Genomic DNA, 21,997 nt, shown 5'->3' with positions numbered 1-21,997 from the left:
AGTGGACTAACATAGGGAATATTGAATGAGTTTAGGGGGCGATTTCGGATTCAGCCATAGGCTGTAATGCGATCTCAGCTTTGTCCTCACTACTGTGCAACAGTGAAACGGGACCCCTCTCAAACAGTGTCGCTGCGCCAAGTTCAGAACGTTGTTTAAGCGACATATACCAGTATTGCGGTCTAATCAAAATTCATATCATAACAAAAATAAACACCATATTCGGTATGAACCGGTATACCACCCAGCACTATCTAAAAGTAAAAAAAAAAGCTTGGTTTTACCTTTACAGAAAGGCACAGGGGCATTCCAGGTACCGTTTCCGGTACAAGTGATGGTGGAGAAACTGTCTGCTTCCATTGTGTATCCAGGCTGGCACACAAAAGTGATGTTTTGTCCAACGGTAAAGTCCTCACCATATCTCAGCCCATTGGCCGGCACTCCGGGGTCTCCGCAGTTGATCACTGAAAATTGAAGATCAGAATTATGATGTTTACAGGCCAAAATAAACTACTGTGTTGAATACAATGTACTAATAGTCTCTGTTTGAGCTAAAAGTCTGGGCAATTTACAATGTGCTGAAGATCTTTATTCAATATCTCATACGACTCATCACATGGCAATCATAGCTTTTTGTGGCAATGTGATTGAAGCTATCGAAACAAACCTTGGGGAGCTACGTTCACAAATCATATTTAACAACTCATTTACGCTACAGCGATCTTTAGGACCCCTGGCTTTTTACTTCAAATGATAGATCTTGCTATTATGTAAAGAAATCAATAGTAGCACGTAAGCACGGCTCCCTTCCCGCCGATGTCCCCGAGGTGCAACTTCAAATCAATTCCACAGATCTTTTACAATTATCATTCCTTCCAATGGATAAATAAGAGGCGGTTGGTTTAGAATGATGTGAGAAAGAATGTGGCACCACTGGAATTCAGATGAAACAAATTTGTAGTTTTGCACTTTGCTGTGGCTGACAAAACCTTGTTCGATCAGTGCATTTATTTAATTATTTCCCCGATGCAACATCTTAATTTCCTCTATTGATTTATGGTGGAACATTACTTATGTGCCACCCTTGAGTTGTGTCATACGTTTTGTGTCTTTTGGAAAAGGACGGAAAATAATGTTTAGTAAAATCCATCAGCGGCCTTGCACGTAAACATGTCAGCTGATGGTGAGAAATGGCTAACGCTAAATGCTAATGTGACTCCTCCTTTGGACAGAGCCATGTATCACCGCTTTCGGCCCACTCAATAAACACATGTAGAGCTGCATCAATCAGAGCTGGTTTGGTGCACCGCCCATATAATCCCAGTCAACGGTATGCAGGGAATACGCCCACGTTTAAGGGTGAGAGCATTAAGGGATGTGACTATGGACGATACTGCCAACTTAGCAAGACACATTACGCAGGCTAAGCTGTTTTATTGTGTTGTGTGGCTCTTCATCATTCCTCAAACAACTACTACTACTATGATGTGTGAGCATCACTCACAACTTGAAATATAATAGATTTAAATGAGTGTGATCCGCAAGCTAACCATGAGCAAACGCAAGGCTGTAACAAATAGCCATTTGATGATTTTACATTTTTTGTACACATTTTACAGAGAAAAAAAAAATCCTACAATAAAAAACGGTTTGATTACATGAAAAACATAAATAGTTTGCATTATTTGGCATTTTGCTGTAAAATATGGTGAAATGTATGGTTTTTGCAAGAAAACACTATGAATTGTCATATAATTTAAGATGAAATACAGTAAAAGGACATTCCAAAAAGTTCCTGCATGACATTACATAATGATTATATTTTATATACTGTAAATAATATATATATATATATATATATATATGGGGGTAAAAACACGATTGACATCATTTGTTTGCTTCAGATTGATTGACTTTTCCTAATTCAATGGGGACCACTCTGTAAACATAAAATTAACATGATGATATTTTTCCAATGTCCTGTACACATTTTGACCCCAGTGGATAAAAAAAGTTACCAGATTTGAGGGTAACATGCAGGAAAAAAAATGCAACTTAGCTTTAGCAAACAAAGTTATCGGCCCATGGTAATGGAAAACTCCTCTTTACATTTGTTGATCTGAAATTAAGCTTTGTCCCCGTTATGGTTGATATGGTGTATTATATGGGTTTTTTTACCCCCATATATATACCCCCAGTGCATTAAGAAAGCAAATAGGGTCAATTTTGATTAATTTTGACTTTTGATTCATTTAGCAGGCACTCTGAGTAAAACACTGTTTAAATAACACATCTGTAATAATAAGCTGTGTGAATGTGAAGCAATGTGAAGATTGACATTTTATCGTTTAATGTTATTTTTCAGTATTTTAGTGCATTTTTTGTAATTATTTGTACAATGTAAAGTCAGACAGTGTCTGTACATTTGTCCCAAGGAGAGACATGGGATGAGCTATATGGAGGAACGGAGGAATGGAGAAACACATACAGCTGGCATGAGACAATAACTTTTCAATGTCTCTACTATGTCTGACATATAAAAATAATAAATAAGAGATCTCTTGGCAAATGACTGGTATCCGGTCCTGTGATTAATCCATAACGGGGACAAAGCTTAATTTCAGATCAACAAATGTTAAGAGGAGTTTTCCATGTGCCGATAACTTTGTTTGCGAAAGCTAAGTTGCATTGTTTTCCTGCATTGCCTCCTGCTACCCTCAAATCTGGTAAAAAATGTTACCCACTGGGGTCAAAATGTGTACAGGAAATTGGAAAAATATCATCATGTTAATTTTATGTCCCCATTAAATTAGGAAAAGTCAATCAATCTGAAGCAAAAAAATGATGTCAATTGTGTTTTTACAGACGTTAAACATTGAATTGACCCCAAAGATAATAGGAGGGTTAAATGAAAAGTCACTCTCATTGACACCTTTTATTTTAAAGCCCACAGAACAGATTGTACAAAAATATTTATTTGGCTAATTGAAATGTAGCACAATGCCGGACTTAATGAACATGAGGTGAAAACGGATTATGGCATTTGAACGAACAGGGTTTGTGACTAAATTAAGGACTCTAGTTCAGCATTTCGTCTGTGGCAGGATTGAAATAATTGATTTGTGTATCTAACAGAGACAGACGAGGAACAGTTCTGACCTGTTCCTCTTTCCTCCATTTGACAAAAGAACGTCTCGGAGAAACCTGATCCTGCAATCCCACCAATTATGACCCAATTCTTCCACAAAATGCACTTATCTGAAAACGTTCTAACCTTCTGTATTCAAATGAACACTAGTTACTCTCATGGAGGCGCCTGAATGAAACTTTCATGAAGCCAAATGACTTTTCTCCATCAGTCAAGGTCTGTTACCATGATGATACATTTTCAGTACAGCTTTGCACAAATGAATCCCACAAGCACATCTGTCATATCACCTCAATTATACCCTGGAATGAAGGACTACTGAGGCCATTTTGGTTTATTCGACAAACAAACAGCACTTTGTTTCTATTTAAAGCACAAACCCCTTGGCGTATTTGACTTACAGGTGCAGTTGGGGGCCGTGCCAGACCAGGTGCCGTTAGCTTGGCATTGCCGTGTGGTGGAGCCGCTCAGCAGATAGCCGTCCATACAGGAATAGATGACCGAGTGTGAAAAGGTGGTGCCGTCTAGCCGGTAAACCCGTCCGTTACTGGGAGTCCCAGGGTTACCACACTGCACCGCTATAATATTTTAGAAACAAAAACATATGAAAAGTTATTAAGAGCTGCTCACACATGTACCTTGTTTTCCTATTATCTCTTGTTTACTGTACTGTGACCTCACTTTGACCCAGACACACAAATGTTTTTTTTACTGAAGGAGAAATTTAAGTCTCAGCTTTCTGATTATATAATGATTGTTTCCCTGTTTACACCTGGTATTAAGATGCATGAGACACATTTACACTTGATGTTTAAATCCGTCTCTTTTGTCCACTTTCAACCACTTCTGTCCTGATTTCTTCGAGGGGAGGGTCTAGGGCGGGTAAATGTATGGGTCTTTCCATGTAATGGACGAAATAAGCTTGCGCAATTTACATATGAATGTGACCGAAGACGGAAAAGCATACAGACAGCTGCAGCTTTAATTTATGCTCTGACAGCCGCAAGAGTGTGTGTTAGAAATCAGGAATGGTGAGAGAACATTGTGCTAGGTACGCTTTTCATCTTCAAACCAGACTTGGGTCTTCAGCCGACAAGGTTTAAATCCTGTCTGGCTAGCGCGTTTTCCATAATGTTTAGGTTAGTATACAGAGAGTAGACGTCTTTTAGTGGCTGTTCGAACGCGTTCGATTACATGAGCATTTACACCTCAAATTAAATGCTGTTCTATTAATCAAATAATCTTGAAAAAATGTATCAGTTTCCACAAAGATATTAAGCTGTTTTCCACATTGATTCTAATCATAAATGTTTCTTGAGCAGCAAAATCATCATATCAGAAGGATTTCTGAAGGATCATGTGACACTGAAGACTGGAGTAATGATGCTGATAATTCAGCTTTGATCACGTTATTTTAGATAGTAATAATATAGTATAACATTACTGTTTTTACTGTACTGAAAAGCCCAGAAGTGTACATTAAATAATTCAGACATTAGCAATCTATAATGCATATGCATTTTCACTTTCACAAATTGTGCTTCTACATAATCAGCTTTTAAAAAGCGACTTAAAAAGATCACATATATACCCCTAGTGTCTTGCCCAGTCTTGTATCTTTGTCATGCTTAGTCTCAGATGGCACACAGTCTGTTCGATGCATATTGCTCACAAAACTGTCTAAGTAGGTGGTTCTTGGCAAGAATAAGTGGCGATGTGGACCAGAACATATGCTGTTCAGTCAAAGGTCTGGCTACACAAGGCTATGTGCTTTCTGATAAGTAATACCATGAAGTAATCAGCAAATGAATTGAAATACAGTGTTTGGGAAGTAGTCCGTTATCTTTAATACTGTATATTCCTCTTTTTTTGAGTAGCTCCCCCCACACTGCATTTGATATACACTATATTGCCAAAAGTATTGGGACACCCCTCCAAATCACTGAATTCAGGTGTTCATCACTTCATGGACACAGGTGTATAAATCAAGCACTAGGCATCCAGACGCTTCTACAAACATTAGTGAAAGAATGGGTCGCTCTCAGGAGCTCAGAGAACTCAAGTGTGGTACTGTGATAGGTTGCACCTGTGCAATAAGTCCATTCGTGACATTTCCTCACTACTAAATATTCCACGCTCAACTGTTCGTGGTGTTATAACAAAGTGGAAGTGATTGGAAACAACAGCCACTCAGCCATGAAGTGGTAGAATCACAGAGCGGGGTCAGCGCATGCTGAGGGTCACAGTGCGCAGAAGTCGCCAACTTTCTGCAGAGTCAATAGCTGCAGACGTCCAAACTTCTGTGGCCTTCAGATGAGCTCAAGAACAGTGTGTAGAGCTTCATGGAATGGGTTTCCATGGCCGAGCAGCTCATCCAAGCCTTACATCGCCAAGTGAAATGCAAAGCGTGGGATGCAGTGGGGTAAAGCGCGCCGCAACTGGACTCTAGAGCGGTGTAGACTTGTTCTCTTAAGCCCCGTTTCCACCGGAATTACCCGGAACAATTTGTACCAGGAACTTTTTTTCCCCAGTCCTGCTACTGTCTGCGTTTCCACTGCTGTCTAAAGTCCCGTGAAGATTAGGCAAATTAGTCCAGAGACATGGGACTGCGCACGACTGCTCCTCCCAGTCAGCGATAGACAGCAATCATTTACTGTCTGCAACAAAAACAATTATGGAGGAGATCCAAGCAGCGCTGCTTTTGCTAGTTGTGTATTGGTTTACTAAATATGTAATTAACAAAACGGCAGAAAAGAGACGTGCACTGATACTAAAGCGTATTTTGAAAGCTCGTAAAGCTAGATTTAAAATAAGACAACGTATGTTATTATCAGCTATTACGGACATTGACCGTGAGATGGCTGAGACAACGCGCGCCATCAGACAAAAAGAGCAAGACTGATATTTACTGAATAATCAGTCTGCAGAGCGAACTTCGCAAAAGACTTTTAAAAATGCTGGTTGAAATAAAATGCTGCGTGAGCTCAACCGATCAGCATGTTTAGTGCCCAAGTCCCACCCCCAAAAGTTCCAGAACTTTGAAAAAGTACTACCTCGCGAGCAGGGCCGTTTGGAGGGGGAAATATTTACCCGGAACTTCTTTTAGACCCTGCGGTCGAAACACACCGAGTACCACCCTAAAGTTCCTAGTTCCTGGGGAAAGTTCCTGCGGTGGAAACGCGACTTTAGTTGGGCTTGGCCCCTTAGTTCCAGTAAAAGGAGCTCTTAATGCTTCAGTATACCAAGACATTTTGGACAATTTCATGCTCCCAACTTTGTGGGAACAGTTTGGGGACGGCCCCTTTCTGTCCCAACATGACTGCGCTCCAGTGCACAAAGCAGGTCAATAAAGACATGGATGAGCATGTTTGGTGTTAAGGAACTTGAATGGCCTGCACAGAGTCCTGACCTCAACCCGATCGAACACCTTTGGGATGTATTAGAGCGGAGACTGTGAGCCAGGCCTTCTCGTCCAACATCAGTGGCTGACCTCACAAATGCTCTTCTAGAAGAAAGATCAAAAATTCCCATAAACACACTCCTAAACCTTGTGGAAAGCCTTCCCAGAAGAGTTTTTAGCTGCAAAGGGTGGGCCAACTCCATATTAAACCCTACGGATTAAGAATGGGATGCCATTAAAGTTCATGTGCATGAAAAGGCAGGCGTCCCAAAACTTATGGCAATATAGAGTACGTTTTATGGACAGTGATTGTCTAAAGGAACAGAGATCATTACAGAGACGTCTTTGACCATATAACAGCTATAACAGAATGAGGTAAGTGGGGATGAAGTTTGAAGATATGGTGTGATAGATCATACCCGGAGCATGGCACAGAGACAGAGAAAATGAAAAGAACAAAAAAAGAGATGCTGCTGGAGTGAATTAACTGGCTGAAAACCTATTAAACCGCCAAGCCAAAGTGCTTCTCCAGCAATGGAGAAGCAATGGAATCCTTTCAGGATTGAATCATCTCTCTGTGACAGCGCTTGCGGTACACCTCCATGTCGGGGAACTTCAGCGCTCGCTTTGTCTTGCGATGACACGCTGACCATTGTGATTCCCACAGGGCTTGTCACTTTGCGGCACGGGAGACGGATTATAGCATGACGCCTTCCCCCTCAATTATTCAGTGTTCCTGTATCCCGGTGCCAATTGCCGTCTCTCAAAAATGATTCCTGCACAATGGCTTGGGTCATGTCAACTATATGTTCTGTGGGAGGTGGGAGCCCTGGGAGAAACACCATTAGTCAGGTCTCGAAGCAAGAAAACAACATGGTGCATCATGTTTCCTAAAGAAAACACTGGCTGCTTGCCCCTGGAAGTGGCTAGTCATCTCTCATTTGTGCTGTAGACTTTACAGCCTCGGGGAAAATGTGGGTTTATTATGTGGTGTGGGTCTCTGACAACTGTACAACTATAACAGAGCATACAGGAGAGCAGGCCCAAAGAACACATCAGGTAACAATATGGGCGGTGATATATTATTTAGCGAGTTGATTTTATTGTTTGTCACTGATAAATGACTTTTGGGACTATTTTATGGTGTAACAAAGACAAGTCTTGCTTGCTTCCAGGGGGTTGGATGCAACATCCTTATTAAAATGATCAGGAAGGTCCTCTGTTCAGCACTCAGTAGTACTACTAAAGAAATAAAAAGGCAATGCTTGTTAAAGGGTTTCAAATAAGTTACAGTATTAGATCAACAACAATAATGAGAATGTCACGATTTCCATCTTCTTCCTGCAAAACAACTCTTAGTTGCTGATGAGAAAGTCTTTTGATATTGTTATTATGCATAAACCTTTACTATAGCAACCAGAGCCCACCAGTTATTTAGATATTTTTTTTTAAGTAGGAATTATAAAATGTTATAGAGGTCAACAATATATGAAATTGAAAATTAATGAGAGATGATCTGCTTTTTTTCCTGTGCTGAATCTCTTTTAAAAAAGTTTTTCATATATTTTCAAGTATTTTCAAAGACTTTTTCATATATTATATATAAAAACATATTTTAAACTGTAATTTGTATATATATATATATATATATATATATATGTGTGTGTGTGTGTGTGTGTGTGTGTGTGTGTGTGTGTGTTTTTAATATAATATACATGGCCTATATATATATATATATATTTTTTTTTTTTTTAAATATTATATATACATACATACACACACATAATTAAAACTTTAAACTTCAATTAAAAAAAATATTATATTTTAAACTGTCATTTATTCCTGTGATCAAAGCTGAATTTTCAGCATCATTACTCCAGTCTTCAGTGTCACATGATCCTTCAGAAATCAGTCTAATATGATGATTTACTGCTCAAGAAACATTTATGATAATTATCAATGTTGAAAACAGTTGTGCTGCTCAATATTCATGAGGAAACTGACATTTGTCAGGATACTTTGATGAATAGAAAGTTCAAAATAACAGAAATATTTAGTAAAATTATAAATGTCTGACCTGAAACTTCTGAACGGTAGTGTATACTGTATATAATTTATATTAATTATATATAAATAAAACAGCTTCACTGGAATACAATGGCTACAAAAAAGAAAAAGTACTATCAAAATTTGAGAAAAAAGGATGTTTGGACAAGATGGTATAGTTACAGCATCTAACAAGCCAAATCTAGATACCTTGATCTGAACTAATGGATTTTATCACATGCAAAATGATAGTCAGTTCTAAATATGGTCTCTGACAACCAATATTTGCATGCAGTTTGAACAAAGCCTTAGATCAACCTATGACTAGCTTTGGGCCGAGATGTCCTACTTCTGCATTCACCTAGTGAAGTAAGAGAGTATGTACGATGTGAAGTGAGAGTTGGAGTTGGGCAGTTTCAGAGATGCCGTATCATGTCAGCTGCTGCAGGCGCTTACGTTTGCAGGAGGGCTGAGTACCGGACCATGTGCCGTTGGGGAAGCACATCCTTTCTGCAGAGCCAAAAAGCCCGTATCCCACCGAGCAGCTGAAGTGCACTTTGCTGCGTATCCGAAAGTCACTCTCATCCCTGCTGCCGTGGGATGGTGTGCCTGGGTCACCGCATGTCCCTGATGAATCACCTTGAGAGACAAAGAATAGAGAAGAGGTGAGGGTCGAAATTGCTGAAAATGTTCATATCCCCATTGTATTTGGCATAATATATTGAATAAAATATTACATTCATAATCGTATAGACAAAAGCTGCATTAGTTAGTTTTCTTTTATCACAATATCACAGTTAAGTGTGGATTCGTTGAATCAATCTGAAGTTGGTTGTTTTTGTCATGTGTTTTAATGCATTATAATTTCTAAAGGCGCGTTCAATTAATAGATAAGTATTATAGTGCATTATAATGAGATCATACCATACAATGCATTATAAGGTGCATTACAAGGCATAATTACTGCATTAAAAATACTTTTGTAATGCATTTCAAATAATGGTGTTTAAGGGGTCATATTATGCCCCTTTTTACAAAATGTAAAATAAGTCTCCGGTGTCTCCAGAGTGTGTATCCCACATCATTTTTTATAGCATGTTAAAATTGTCACTTTTTGAGGGTGAGCTAAAACGTGCCGATTTTGTGTGTGTCCCTTTAAATGCAAATGAGCTGCTTCTCCCCGCCCCCTTTCAAGAAGAGTGCGGAGCTTCAAGAGCCCGTGTTAGCAGCTCCGATTACCTCACGCAGACACACACTGAAAATATCAGAAACTGTTCAGCCTTTTATGTTCAAACCGGAGTCGGACAATGATGGAGAGACTCAAGAAGAAGAAACAACATGTAGAATGAGACAGGACGTTTCTGAAGGGTTAGTTGATGAATTTAGGAGTTAACTATCTTCAAGTCATTGATTAGCATATTCCAGGGGTCTTCAACTAAAATTGCTTGAGGTCCAGTAAATGAACCCTCGTCACCGGCCGAGGTCCGGACAATTATATACCTAAAAACAATAATTTATGTGTATTGCCAGACTAAAGAAATTAGCGTAAATAGCATTTGTTCTTAATTGAACAAAATATAATATGTGGACAAAACATGTCTGTTCATATTGTTAAAGCAAACATAGGTAATCCTTCACAAATTTTATCTCATTTTGTTGTTGTTCTGTTATGTCCTTTAAGTTGCTTTGGTACAAAATATCTAAAGTCAACCAGTAACCATGTCTGACAAAAATATGATGAACTAAAAATGCCTTCATCTCTAAATCTGCACTGAAAATACATTCATTTCAACATTACTAGCAACTAAAGTGCTTTTTCCTGCTGAACTGAGATAAAAAATAACAATCAATGAACGCAACCCCCCCCTGGATCAGAAAATCAGAAATCTCATAACACATTTAATGTTTATTCACATGTATAGTCTCTACTTAACTAAATGTATCTAATATTGAACACTACTCTCTTCTGTGCTTCAAATTGCACTGGTAAAATATCATTAGCAATATCATTCAGAAACACAAACAGGCAAAAATAAAGTGCCACCAGTGTTGGAAAAATTGTAATCTTTTGACAACCGCAACAGAATCAGAGCAAATGAGACACACAGGCCTCGTACAGGATGCAGAAAGAAAAAATTAGATTTTTTTCTCACCCATTCATCTCGGAAAACTCGGTTTTCAGCGTCAACTTTCCTAATTTTCGAAAATGCCATTGTTTTTGCGCGCTGCTTTCTGCTCTGATGGTGCGTTTACACCGGATGCGAATGAAGCGTTTCGCACGAGTGATTTAAGTCATACAAAAAAAGACGCAAATAGACATTCTGCAGCGCGAATTAAGCAGCGTGCATGACGCGTCATTCAGTCCGGTGTGAACGCACCAGTCTCTTCTTCACTGCATGCGTGACCGCGCATCTGAACCATGAACGTAGCAACAGTGTGTATGTGAAGTTTGTAAAACGTGCCGATTTTGTGTGTGTCCCTTTAAATGCAAATTAGCTGCTACTCCCCGACCCCTTTCAAGAAGAGGGCGGAGCTTCAAGAGCTCGTGTTAGCAGCTCCGATTACCTTACGCAGACACACACTGAAAATATCAGAAACTGTTCAGCCTTTTGTGCTCAAACCGGAGTCGGAAAATGATGGAGAGACTCAAGAAGAAGTGACAACATGTAGAATGAGACAGGACGTTTCTGAACTTTCCTAATTTTCGAAAATGCCATTGTTTTTGCACGCTGCTTTCGGCTCTGATGGTGCGTTCACACCGGACGCGAATGAAGCGTTTCGCGCGAGTGATTTAAGTCAGACAAAAAAAGACAAAAAAAGACGCGAATAGACATTCTGCGGCGCGAATTAAGCGGCGTGCATGACGCGTCATTCAGTCCGGTGTGAACGCACCAGTCTCTTCTTCACTGCATGCGTGACCGCGCATCTTAACCATGAACGTAGCAACAGTGTCATGGGCGTCGGAACCATTGTATGTGGGTGGGACAAGACCCACCCACATTTTACGATCAATGATATTGGACCCACTCACTTTTATCGTCTCTAACATTCAGCACGTCTGTTTACCTACCCCCTAAATAAACACTTATTATTAAACTCATGTTAGACGCTTTATTTCCACTTTTCTGATATTTTCGTCATTTTTATTGAAAATAAATGCCTTTCCGATCTGATATGTGATGGGAAAAGGGAGAAGATTGAACTCGGCGAAAGCCGGACTCGAACCGCGGGTCGATTTGTGTCAAAACTAGATGCCGTGCATCTTACCCCTACACTACTGCCGCTCTCAATGTTATGGTGATTTCCGTAATTTTGTATTTCCGAACTATACGCTTAGCAAGCAAAGCAGTATATTTGTACTTATTGGCATCTACTCCAGTTAAAAAATTCTGAGGACCCACCCCCATTTTTTTTGCTTCCGACGCCCATGAACAGTGTGCATAGTAATGTTAACTGTCGTCGCAACCCGTGGCGACATAGGACCCAAACGGTTCTACTGAGCTGCCTGATATAAATGTGATTTTTTTTAATGGCATGTGGCATATTTATTTCATTACGTCAAAAGGCTTCGCGGTCCGGATGGACGCATCTCGCGGTCCGGATTCGGACCGGAGTCCGCTAGTTGGCGACCCCTGGCATATTCTGTCATGATAATCTATAAATCGCTGGTGTGGGAACTGTTGTAAGATGCATAGAGTCAGAGAATATCTGCTGCATGAAGAGAGATCAGGTATAGTTTAGTTTAATTACGGTTATAACTTATGTTGTCATCTTGCTTTATGACATACTATTGCATTTGTGTTCGTACTGTATCGCAATAAATGTGAAAAGACGGATGTGACAGCTTGAGCAGAATCCCAAATGTCCTCGACTACAACAACTCTTGCTCTTCTCAACATGGCCTATGTTGCGTGTTCCCGGGGGCGGGGTTTATGTAAATTTTAGGGTATGTGATGCCACTAACCTATAAGCTCGTTGTAGTCCCTACCAGCCATTTGTTGTAGTCCTTAAAAAGTGATTTCTGTAAAATAAAAGATCTCCCTTTGCTTTGAACTTTGAGCGTCGTAACTTAGCAGATGTTGTTTATGCTCAAACAGCAACATTACACACTAACTAAAGTTAAAAAAGTCAAATCATAATCAACCACCCCTTTAAGTGTTACTGAATACTTAAAAACTAGGGCTGTCAAAAGATTAATCGCGATTAATCACATCCAAAATAAAAGTTTGTGTTTACATAATATATGTGTGTGTACTCTGTTAATTATTATTTATATATAAATACACACACAAGCATGTATATATTTAAGAAAAAATATTATTTTCATATATAAAACATTTATATTTATATATATTATAGATTATATAAATGTATATACAGTATATACATGCAAATATTTCTTAAATACATACATGAATGTGTGTGTATTTATATATAAATAATAATTAACAGAGTACACACACATATATTATGTAAGCACAAACTTTTATTTTGGATTTGATTAATTGCGATTAATCTTTTGACAGCCCTATTAAAAACACAAGCATGCTGATTTTAAGTTACATAATTCAAAAGATAACGCATAACAGGAATGACTGTAGAAATAGGAAAATATGAGGCAGAAAAAATAAATAAACATCACGTGTAAAGAAATGCACCTCTCTAACCTATTCTACTGTCAAATGAATAAAAAAGGGTAACTAGTCCTACGCCTGTTTTGCGGGCCCTCTCAGGATGTAATCTTGGAGGAGGACAGCTTTTTTACAGTGCACTCAAGGCTTTGCTACAGCTCTCTGTAAAACCATATTCCTGATTGATTCCTGCTGCTTCCATATATCTGAGCTCAGGGCCCTGCAGCCTTGCACCTCACCTGAACCTGAGCTCCATTCATCATCAGCACACAGAGACACACACCTGCACGCTGTTACGCTCACATAGGGCTTTATGAATAATCTGGCCACACCAAATATAGAAAGCGATCGGTTGTGATTGTGTCACGTCGCACAGCAGTTTCACATTCAGCGTGCACAGACAAATATCTTGCCGCTGGAAAGCTGATTAGGACACAGTGTTAGAAACCATGACTTATTGCTGAAACCACAAGAGCTAAAATAGATCAGAGGCTGGTTGTACCAGCTGTGTGCAACTTAGCTTAGTTCTGGTGCGAAGTTACAATTTACACACAAACACCCGCCAAATGCAGTTGCGAGAAACGCAGTCACTCCTACTAGACACGATGGCGGGTTTAATTTTTTAGGGGTGGAAAAAAATATTTTCTCGACACTGAAATTTCTGAAACTTCCAATACTAATTTTCCGCAGAATAGATACACAATACCAGCTGTGCTTTCGCTCTCTCTCATCTCTCAGAAAGCGAGTGGCACACAAACCCGCCTTCCCTCACTCACTCATTTGCTCCGGATGAATATTGTTGCCATTAAAGGGCTTGAGTTTCGGTGTGGGATTGAACATACTGCGCATAATTTTACTCATTCCAGCCTCTCAGTACTAAATTGAGTTCTTTTTCGCTGCTTATTGCGCTTAAAACAGAACTGACTGTGTTTACGTGAATACTCGCCAAGACCAGCTTTATTTTGTGTGTATTTGACTGTTTAAGTGAACGTAAACAGTTGAGAAAGAAAACGCATGTGTAACAGTATAATGGATCCGTGCGTCAGTGACAGCAGCCTAATATTCCTGCTGCCAAATTATGAAATAATATTAAAAATATCTATATGGCAGTTTTCCCCCATGATATCGATGTCAAAATTGTGGCCAGTGAAAATGAGTGGCTAGTATGGAAAACCACTAGCCACAGTGACTGCTGAGCTAAAATGTTCATGAGTGTTATTTGAGTGTTACACAGTTATACTCTGTTGAAAACTCATGTGTAAAGTAAATATATACCGAAGCCTTTGAAAATGAGTAATGTCTGGAATAAATGGCAGACTGATTAAATTATATCAAAGACCTCATGTTTTCCCTGACAGACTTCAGTCTCTCACATATATACAGTATGGTGATGTTGACATTATACTCATTTACATAGTTTTTACATTATGTATACAACTCAAATGTCAAAAGCAAGCAATGCTCACAAAGCCTTTTTTAATTGACAATGTCATCTTGTATATTTTACACATATTAAAGGTGCACTATGTAAAATGTTTTCAGTAAAATATCCAAAAACCACTAGGCCAGTGTTATATATTTGGTTCAGTTGAGTACTTACAATATCCCAAATGTTTCCAAATATTTGTAAATGGTGAGAAAATTGCTATTTTAACTAAGGAACCGGGACGTGTGAGGGAGTCGCCTGTCCGCGTCACATCTGCGTTACCCTCGGTTTCCAGTTTTATTTTTCAGAAACGCTTTACTATCACTGCAGTGTGAACAAGTGTCAGAGCAGCCGCTGAGAGAACGCACAGAGTAACGCCATAACATCATTAACACACTCAGATTTATCTAATATGATAAACAGAGCTGCGTTACCTCATAATCATGACCGGAAAAGCGGAAATGGCACTGGCAACTGTGGTATAATAAAAGTCCCACTCTTGCTGCCTTGCTCAGCTCCACAACACTCGGTCCTGCTCTGCTTCACTACAGTAACGTTAATAATCACATCCATGAACATGATTTCTGCCCGAGTCCTATCCCGATTCTTTTCCACCGGCTGTGAGGTGAAGAACAAAATTCTGCGCTCAAACTTGGCGTCATCAAACTACACCTTTGTTTTGAACAGGTGTCCTTTAGTGGACGGAAAAGTTACATAGTACACCTTTAATAGCATAATTTCAGAACAAAACGCGTGTCACCTTCTGCTACTACATATGCATGCCATCATATATATATATATTTTAGGGATGCCACAATTCTCAATATAATATTGAACCGTTCAGTACGGCATTCACGGTTCAAAACGCGCTTGTGAATTGCGTTTTTTTCGGTTTCGCATTTAACTAATTATCTTTCTACAAATTCTATAATTTGCCTCCATCCCAATGCTGAACAACGCGACATACATTCACATCACACGTTAGTGGTAGAGTTATACTCACGGAACACTATAGTTATTCACAATCACGAAAGTTCATTATTTGCATGCGTTTTAAAGCCTTGCCGGTTTCATTCGCGTGCGCGGTTTTAACATGCGCTTTTCAGAGCGCGCGCACTAAAAGCCTGTCAAACACGTGAATACTGAACTAAGTAGTCGTCTTACTGCGTTAATACTGTCAAATACACACAGGGTTAACATAAACACAGTCGGTTATGTCTAAAGTGAAAGTAAAATCGCAATCGTGTCTGTATATTAGATGTGTAGAGGTCTTAAACTGACAGCAGCGCAGCCAGTGAACAAGCGGTCCGGTTTCGGACAGTTCACCTATAAAATTATGTCATTATTTACTCACTCTAATATTGTTTCAAACCTGTATTCATTTCTCGATGACATAATTTTCAGTTTTGAGTGAAATATCCCTTTAATGTTAATACAACAACAAAAGACAAAGAGAAAATCACTCACTGCTCTTGATTGAAAAACTAATGCAGTAGCTAAGAATCAGTGTATATTTTATAGTGAAGTCTATGTAGTGTTTTATTTTTACATTCATTCATTCAATTTCATACTTAAATGCTGCTGTACAGCTCTGAGCTGCCAGTGTAAATCTTTATATATATTTCTTTTTTTTTATTTTTATATTATAGGAGTTTTTTTTTTAAGTAAAGTTTTAAGTTTAAGTAAGGTTTTTTCAATTCTTTTGAGTAAAATAAAGAAAGAGTATTGCAATAAAAAAATAGTCTTTTTTCTCTTTAACCTCTTGCGGTTCCTGTCGCCTAAGAATAGAATAACAAAAAATGTATGTGACAAGCCATCAGAACCGAACCGAACCGAAAACCGTGGGTAAAAACCGGGGTATAAATTGAACCGTGGACTAACTGTATTGTTGCATCCCTAATATATATATATATATATATATATATATATATATATATATATATATATATATATATATATATATATATATATATATATATATATATATATATACACACACACTCACACACACACAGTGTTGGGGAAAGTTACTTGTAAAAGTAATGCATTACAATATCGTGTTACTCCCTAAAAAAGTAACTATAATTGCATGTTTATATTCAATTGTGTTATATTAGCAATTTGTGTTACTTTTTCTCACTTGGGCTGGGCTTGCTTGCTTGTTTTTTAATAACAACAAAAAGCTTTTGGCAAATGTAAAGGCCATTTCACACCAAAAGTGAAATGAATAAGCCTCAGGCTGAAAGAAATGCAAATTCATGCCTGTACAGTTAAAAAAAGCTTTTCAGCTGTTCAGCCATTCTGGATGGAATGAGAATAGGAAAGCAGGAGAAGAAAGTTCAGCATGCTTACTTCAGCAATAAAAATAAATGAAACACAAATGTGATGTTTATCTAAAGTCATCTTTGCTTATTAGTATGGTTGAAGTGAATCATCGAAGGTCAGCAACATTGGTTAATAAAGTGAGATTAAATACATATATTATACATAAAAGTATATTTGTGTCATTTAATATATTTATTTATTGCAGGTTTGTGTAATATTTTGAGTTTGCATTTCACTGTTTTTATTTATGCGGAGCCTGTTTTTGTGCAAGTGAGATGAGTAAATGCCTGCTCACATTTACTCTAAAACTACAATAAGCATCATGTTTACACAGCGCGCGCGTACACACACACACACACACACACACACACACACACACACACACACACACACACACACACACACACACACACACACACACACACACACACACACACACACACACACACACACACACACACACACACACACACACACACACACACACACACACACACACACACACACACACACACACACACAGGAGAGCTGTCTGTCAATAAATGGAAAAAGCAAGGTATTTGAAAATACTTAAAGTAACTCAGATATTTTGCTGTGAATGTAAAAGTAATGCGTTACTTTACTATTTACTTGAAAAAGTGATCTGATTACATAACTCATTGCATTACACTGTGTGTATATATATATTGTATATATATATTATATATATATATATATATATATATATATATATATATATATATATATATATATATATATATATATATATATATATATATATATATATATATATATATATATATATATATATATATATATATATATATATATATAAAATACATACTCCAAACTGATTGTCAGAATGGGAAAGAAAGGTGATTTAAGCAATTTTGAGCGTGGCATGGTTGTTGGTGCCAGACGGGCCGGTCTGAGTATTTCACAATCTGCTCAGTTACTGGGATTTTCACGCACAACCATTTCTAGGGTTTACAAAGAATGGTGTGAAAAGGGAAAAACATCCAGTATGCGGCAGTCCTGTGGGCGAAAATGCCTTGTTGATGCTAGAGGTCAGAGGAGAATGGGCCGACTGATTCAAGCTGATAGAAGAGCAACTTTGACTGAAATAACCACTCGTTACAACCGAGGTATGCAGCAAAGCATTTGTGAAGCCACAACACGCACAACCTTGAGGCAGATGGGCTACAACAGCAGAAGACCCCACCGGGTACCACTCATCTCCACTACAAATAGGAAAAAGAGGCTACAATTTGCACGAGCTCACCAAAATTGGACAGTTGAAGACTGGAAAAATGTTGCCTGGTCTGATGAGTCTCGATTTCTGTTGAGACATTCAGATGGTAGAGTCAGAATTTGGCGTAAACAGAATGAGAACATGGATCCATTATGCCTTGTTACCACTGTGCAGGCTGGTGGTGGTGGTGTAATGGTGTGGGGGATGTTTTCTTGGCACACTTTAGGCCCCTTAGTGCCAATTGGGCATCGTTTAAATGCCATTGCCTACCTGAGCATTGTTTCTGACCATGTCCATCCCTTTATGACCACCATGTCCCCATCCTCTGATGGCTACTTCCAGCAGGATAATGCGCCGTCACAAAGCTCGAATCATTTCAAATTGGTTTCTTGCACATGACAACGAGTTCACTGTACTAATATATATATATATATATATATATATATATATATATATATATATATATATATATATATATATATATATATATATATATATATATATATATATATATATATATATATATATATATATATATATATATATATATATTCAGAAAACCCCTGTCCCAAAGACCTTATGAACAGTTGGTGCAACCCTCCCAGAACCCTAAGGCAAACATACTTAATATAAAACTGCCCTCTCATATCAGTTCAGCCAACATCCACAACAACCCATGTCAAAGGAACCGGCCGGCTCCATATACAAGTAATGATTTATTTAAGAACAGGCAGCTATATGGAAAATCTCCTGATGTAATTCATCAGCATGGCTGGGGAGTTCAGCAGGCAGGGCTGGTGGCGGGCAGCCCAGGGGACAGATTAAAATGACTGTTATTAAAGGACTTCAGGATGTTCCTCTTACTTATTAATACGCCAGTGGGCTGCTTGAACAGGCTCTTCTGCTGGAGGACCAGTTGTTGACCCTTGCATGACTGGCAGGTTTTTATCCCGCAGACTTAGCTGTAAATCGCATACATGTGCCATGCATCACACAGTGGGGACCCGCGGGCAGACGTGATGCATGTTGACATAAAGTTAAGTGAGAAGGATGGATTTCCTCTCTGAGAACAAGCACACAGAGGGGTCCGTTTCTCAGGGTGTGGTGTATTGAAGGAACGGGCACCCCATCGGTCACACAATGGAGGGTCAGAAAGCTCTCAAATTTGTTGCGAGCCCTAATCTGATTAGACTAGTCGGGAAGTCAACAACTTCAGCGTGCAATAACCATACGACACGCTTGTTTTTCTTAAAGGGATAGTTCACCCAAAAATAAAAATTCTGTCAATAATTACTCATCCTGAAGTCGTTCCAAATCCAAAAGATTTTCGTTTATCTTCAGAACACAAATGAAGATCTTCTTGATCAAATCTGAGAGCTTTCTGACCCTCCATTGACAGCTACACAACTATCACTGATGCCTCAAAACGTTCATAAAGAGATCGTAAAACTAATCCATATGAGTTGAGTGGTTTAGTCCAAATTTTCTGAAGAGACTCGATTGCTTTATATAATGAACAGATTTCATTTAGTCTTTTATTCACATTTAATTATTCATCAACTCACACATCAGTTGTGGTAAATGGAAGCTCAAGCATGTTCACTTGACGTGTGAGAACCAATGAGGGTCATTCTCATGTTACGCATCACGTTTGAGCTTCAGCAAGAACCAATGAGGTTCATTCTCGTGTTACGCATCACATTTGAGCTTCAGCAAGAACCAATGAGGTTCATTCTCGTGTTACGCATCACATTTGAGCTTCAGCAAGAACTAATGAGGTTCATTCTCGTGTTACGCATCACGTTTGAGCTTCACCAAGAACCAATGAGGTTCATTCTCGTGTTACGCATCACATTTGAGCTTCACCAAGAACCAATGAGGTTCATTCTCGTGTTACGCATCACGTTTGAGCTTCACCAAGAACCAATGAGGTTCATTCTCGTGTTACGCATCACGTTTGAGCTTTAGCAAGAATCAATGAGGTTCATTCTTGTGTTACGCATCACGTTTGAGCTTCACCAAGAACCAATGAGGTTCATTCTCGTGTTACGCATCACGTTTGAGCTTCACCAAGAACCAATGAGGTTCATTCTCGTGTTACGCATCACGTTTGAGCTTTAGCAAGAACCAATGAGGTTCATTCTCGTTTTACGCATCACGTTTGAGCTGCAGCAAGAACCAATGAGGTTCATTCTTGTGTTACGCATCACGTTTGAGCTTTAGCAAGAACCAATGAGGTTCATTCTCGTGTTACGCATCACGTTTGAGCTTCAGCAAGAACCAATGAGGTTCATTCTTGTGTTACGCATCACATTTGAGCTTCAGCAAGAACCAATGAGGTTCATTCTTGTGTTACGCATCACATTTGAGCTTCAGCGAGAACCAATGAGGTTCATTCTCGTGTTACGCATCACATTTGAGCTTCAGCAAGAACCAATGAGGTTCATTCTCGTGTTACGCATCACGTTTGAGCTTCAGCAAGAACCAATGAGGTTCATTCTCGTGTTACGCATCACATTTGAGCTCCAGCAAGAACCAATGAGGTTCATTCTCGTGTTACGCATCACATTTAAGCTTCAGCAAGAACCAATGAGGTTCATTCTCGTGTTATGCATCACATTTGAGCTTCAGCAAGAACCAATGAGGTTCATTCTCGTGTTACGCATCACGTTTGAGCTTCAGCAAGAACCAATGAGGTTCATTCTCATTTTGTATGTGGCAGGAGAGCGATGACAGCGAATAGACAACACAAATTTTGTCTTATTCTATTTTAAACGTTTGAATGAAGATCTAAGTGATGTGAAATGTTATATAATGAGGCTAATGTTGTATAAAATCCCTAGGCTAACTATTAAAATGGTATGCACATATTTTTCGAAGTCAAGGACGCAGATGTTAATATTATAATGTTGCGTGCCAATTTACGCGTTATTTTGCCTATGTTAAATACAGAATAAAACCTGTTTTTACTATACATATAAAAGCTGTCAATTAATAAACAGTTGTTGTCACAAATATGTATTTTTCTTTTAAACAGTAACATGAGTTCTCCACGAGTATTGACAAGTAACCAACAAGGAGAAATCGGTAGTTGTGCAACCCCTAGCTCAGATGAGGTAGTGAGCACCACATGCCGAGATGTGTTGTGACAGTGGCATGTACTCTTCTTGGGGCGTGATACAACGGCCGGCTATTAGTGGAAAACTCTTTCTGAGTAAATGCATGGTGGTAATTTTCCTGGAAGGTCTGCGTGTGCGTGTATGTCGCTGTGGCACAAGGTGCGTGTTTTCATGTCATGTTCCATCTTTGTCTTTCTTGCTGGTGGCAGAGGACAAGAGGAGCGAGAGCCGGGAGGTGAGGGTGTTTGGACTCCCAAGAGCGCGTTCTGTCAGGGAGAGAGTGCTGACCAAGCATAACACTTCAAGGGCAGACGGAGGGGACTGCTGTATTAGCCGTCCCACTGGAACTCTTCCACTTATCTGCAATGGCAGCCCTGAGACCACCGAAGACACGGAGGACAGGGTAGATGTCCATTTGCATGTCACAAGTTGATCTACAGCCACTTCTACAGAAGAAGACACTGCAAACATGCAGTTCACACTTCGATGCAACACTGCTGACAGGAATATGACTGATGTAATATTAAATGTCATCTTTCTGCATCCACACAAACCTCGAGTGGAAGAGAAGTGGGGCATCAAACATGGATTATTGATCAGTTGAATCTTTGGTGGCTTTAAGTTGTCAGGGTTGAGTTTTCACTTACGGT

General features: G+C 39.0%; 1 protein-coding gene across 1 annotated transcript in view; it reads right to left on the bottom strand.

Moving 5' to 3' along the window:
• Nucleotides 1–21,997, bottom strand: part of csmd3b (CUB and Sushi multiple domains 3b) — a gene marked incomplete at its 5' end in the record, with an annotated part of 796,761 nt that overhangs the window by 67,068 nt on the left and 707,696 nt on the right. Inside the window, 3 exons of the mRNA XM_079829185.1 lie at nt 285–464; nt 3,550–3,726; nt 9,051–9,233. Of these exons, the coding sequence (XP_079685311.1) occupies nt 285–464; nt 3,550–3,726; nt 9,051–9,233 (540 nt within the window). The remainder of the gene's footprint in view (nt 1–284; nt 465–3,549; nt 3,727–9,050; nt 9,234–21,997) is intronic.

This window comes from Gobio gobio (assembly GCF_949357685.1).
Source record: "Gobio gobio genome assembly, chromosome: 11".
Lineage (NCBI taxonomy): Eukaryota > Metazoa > Chordata > Actinopteri > Cypriniformes > Gobionidae > Gobio > Gobio gobio.
This window is presented reverse-complemented; position numbering and strand designations above follow the sequence as displayed.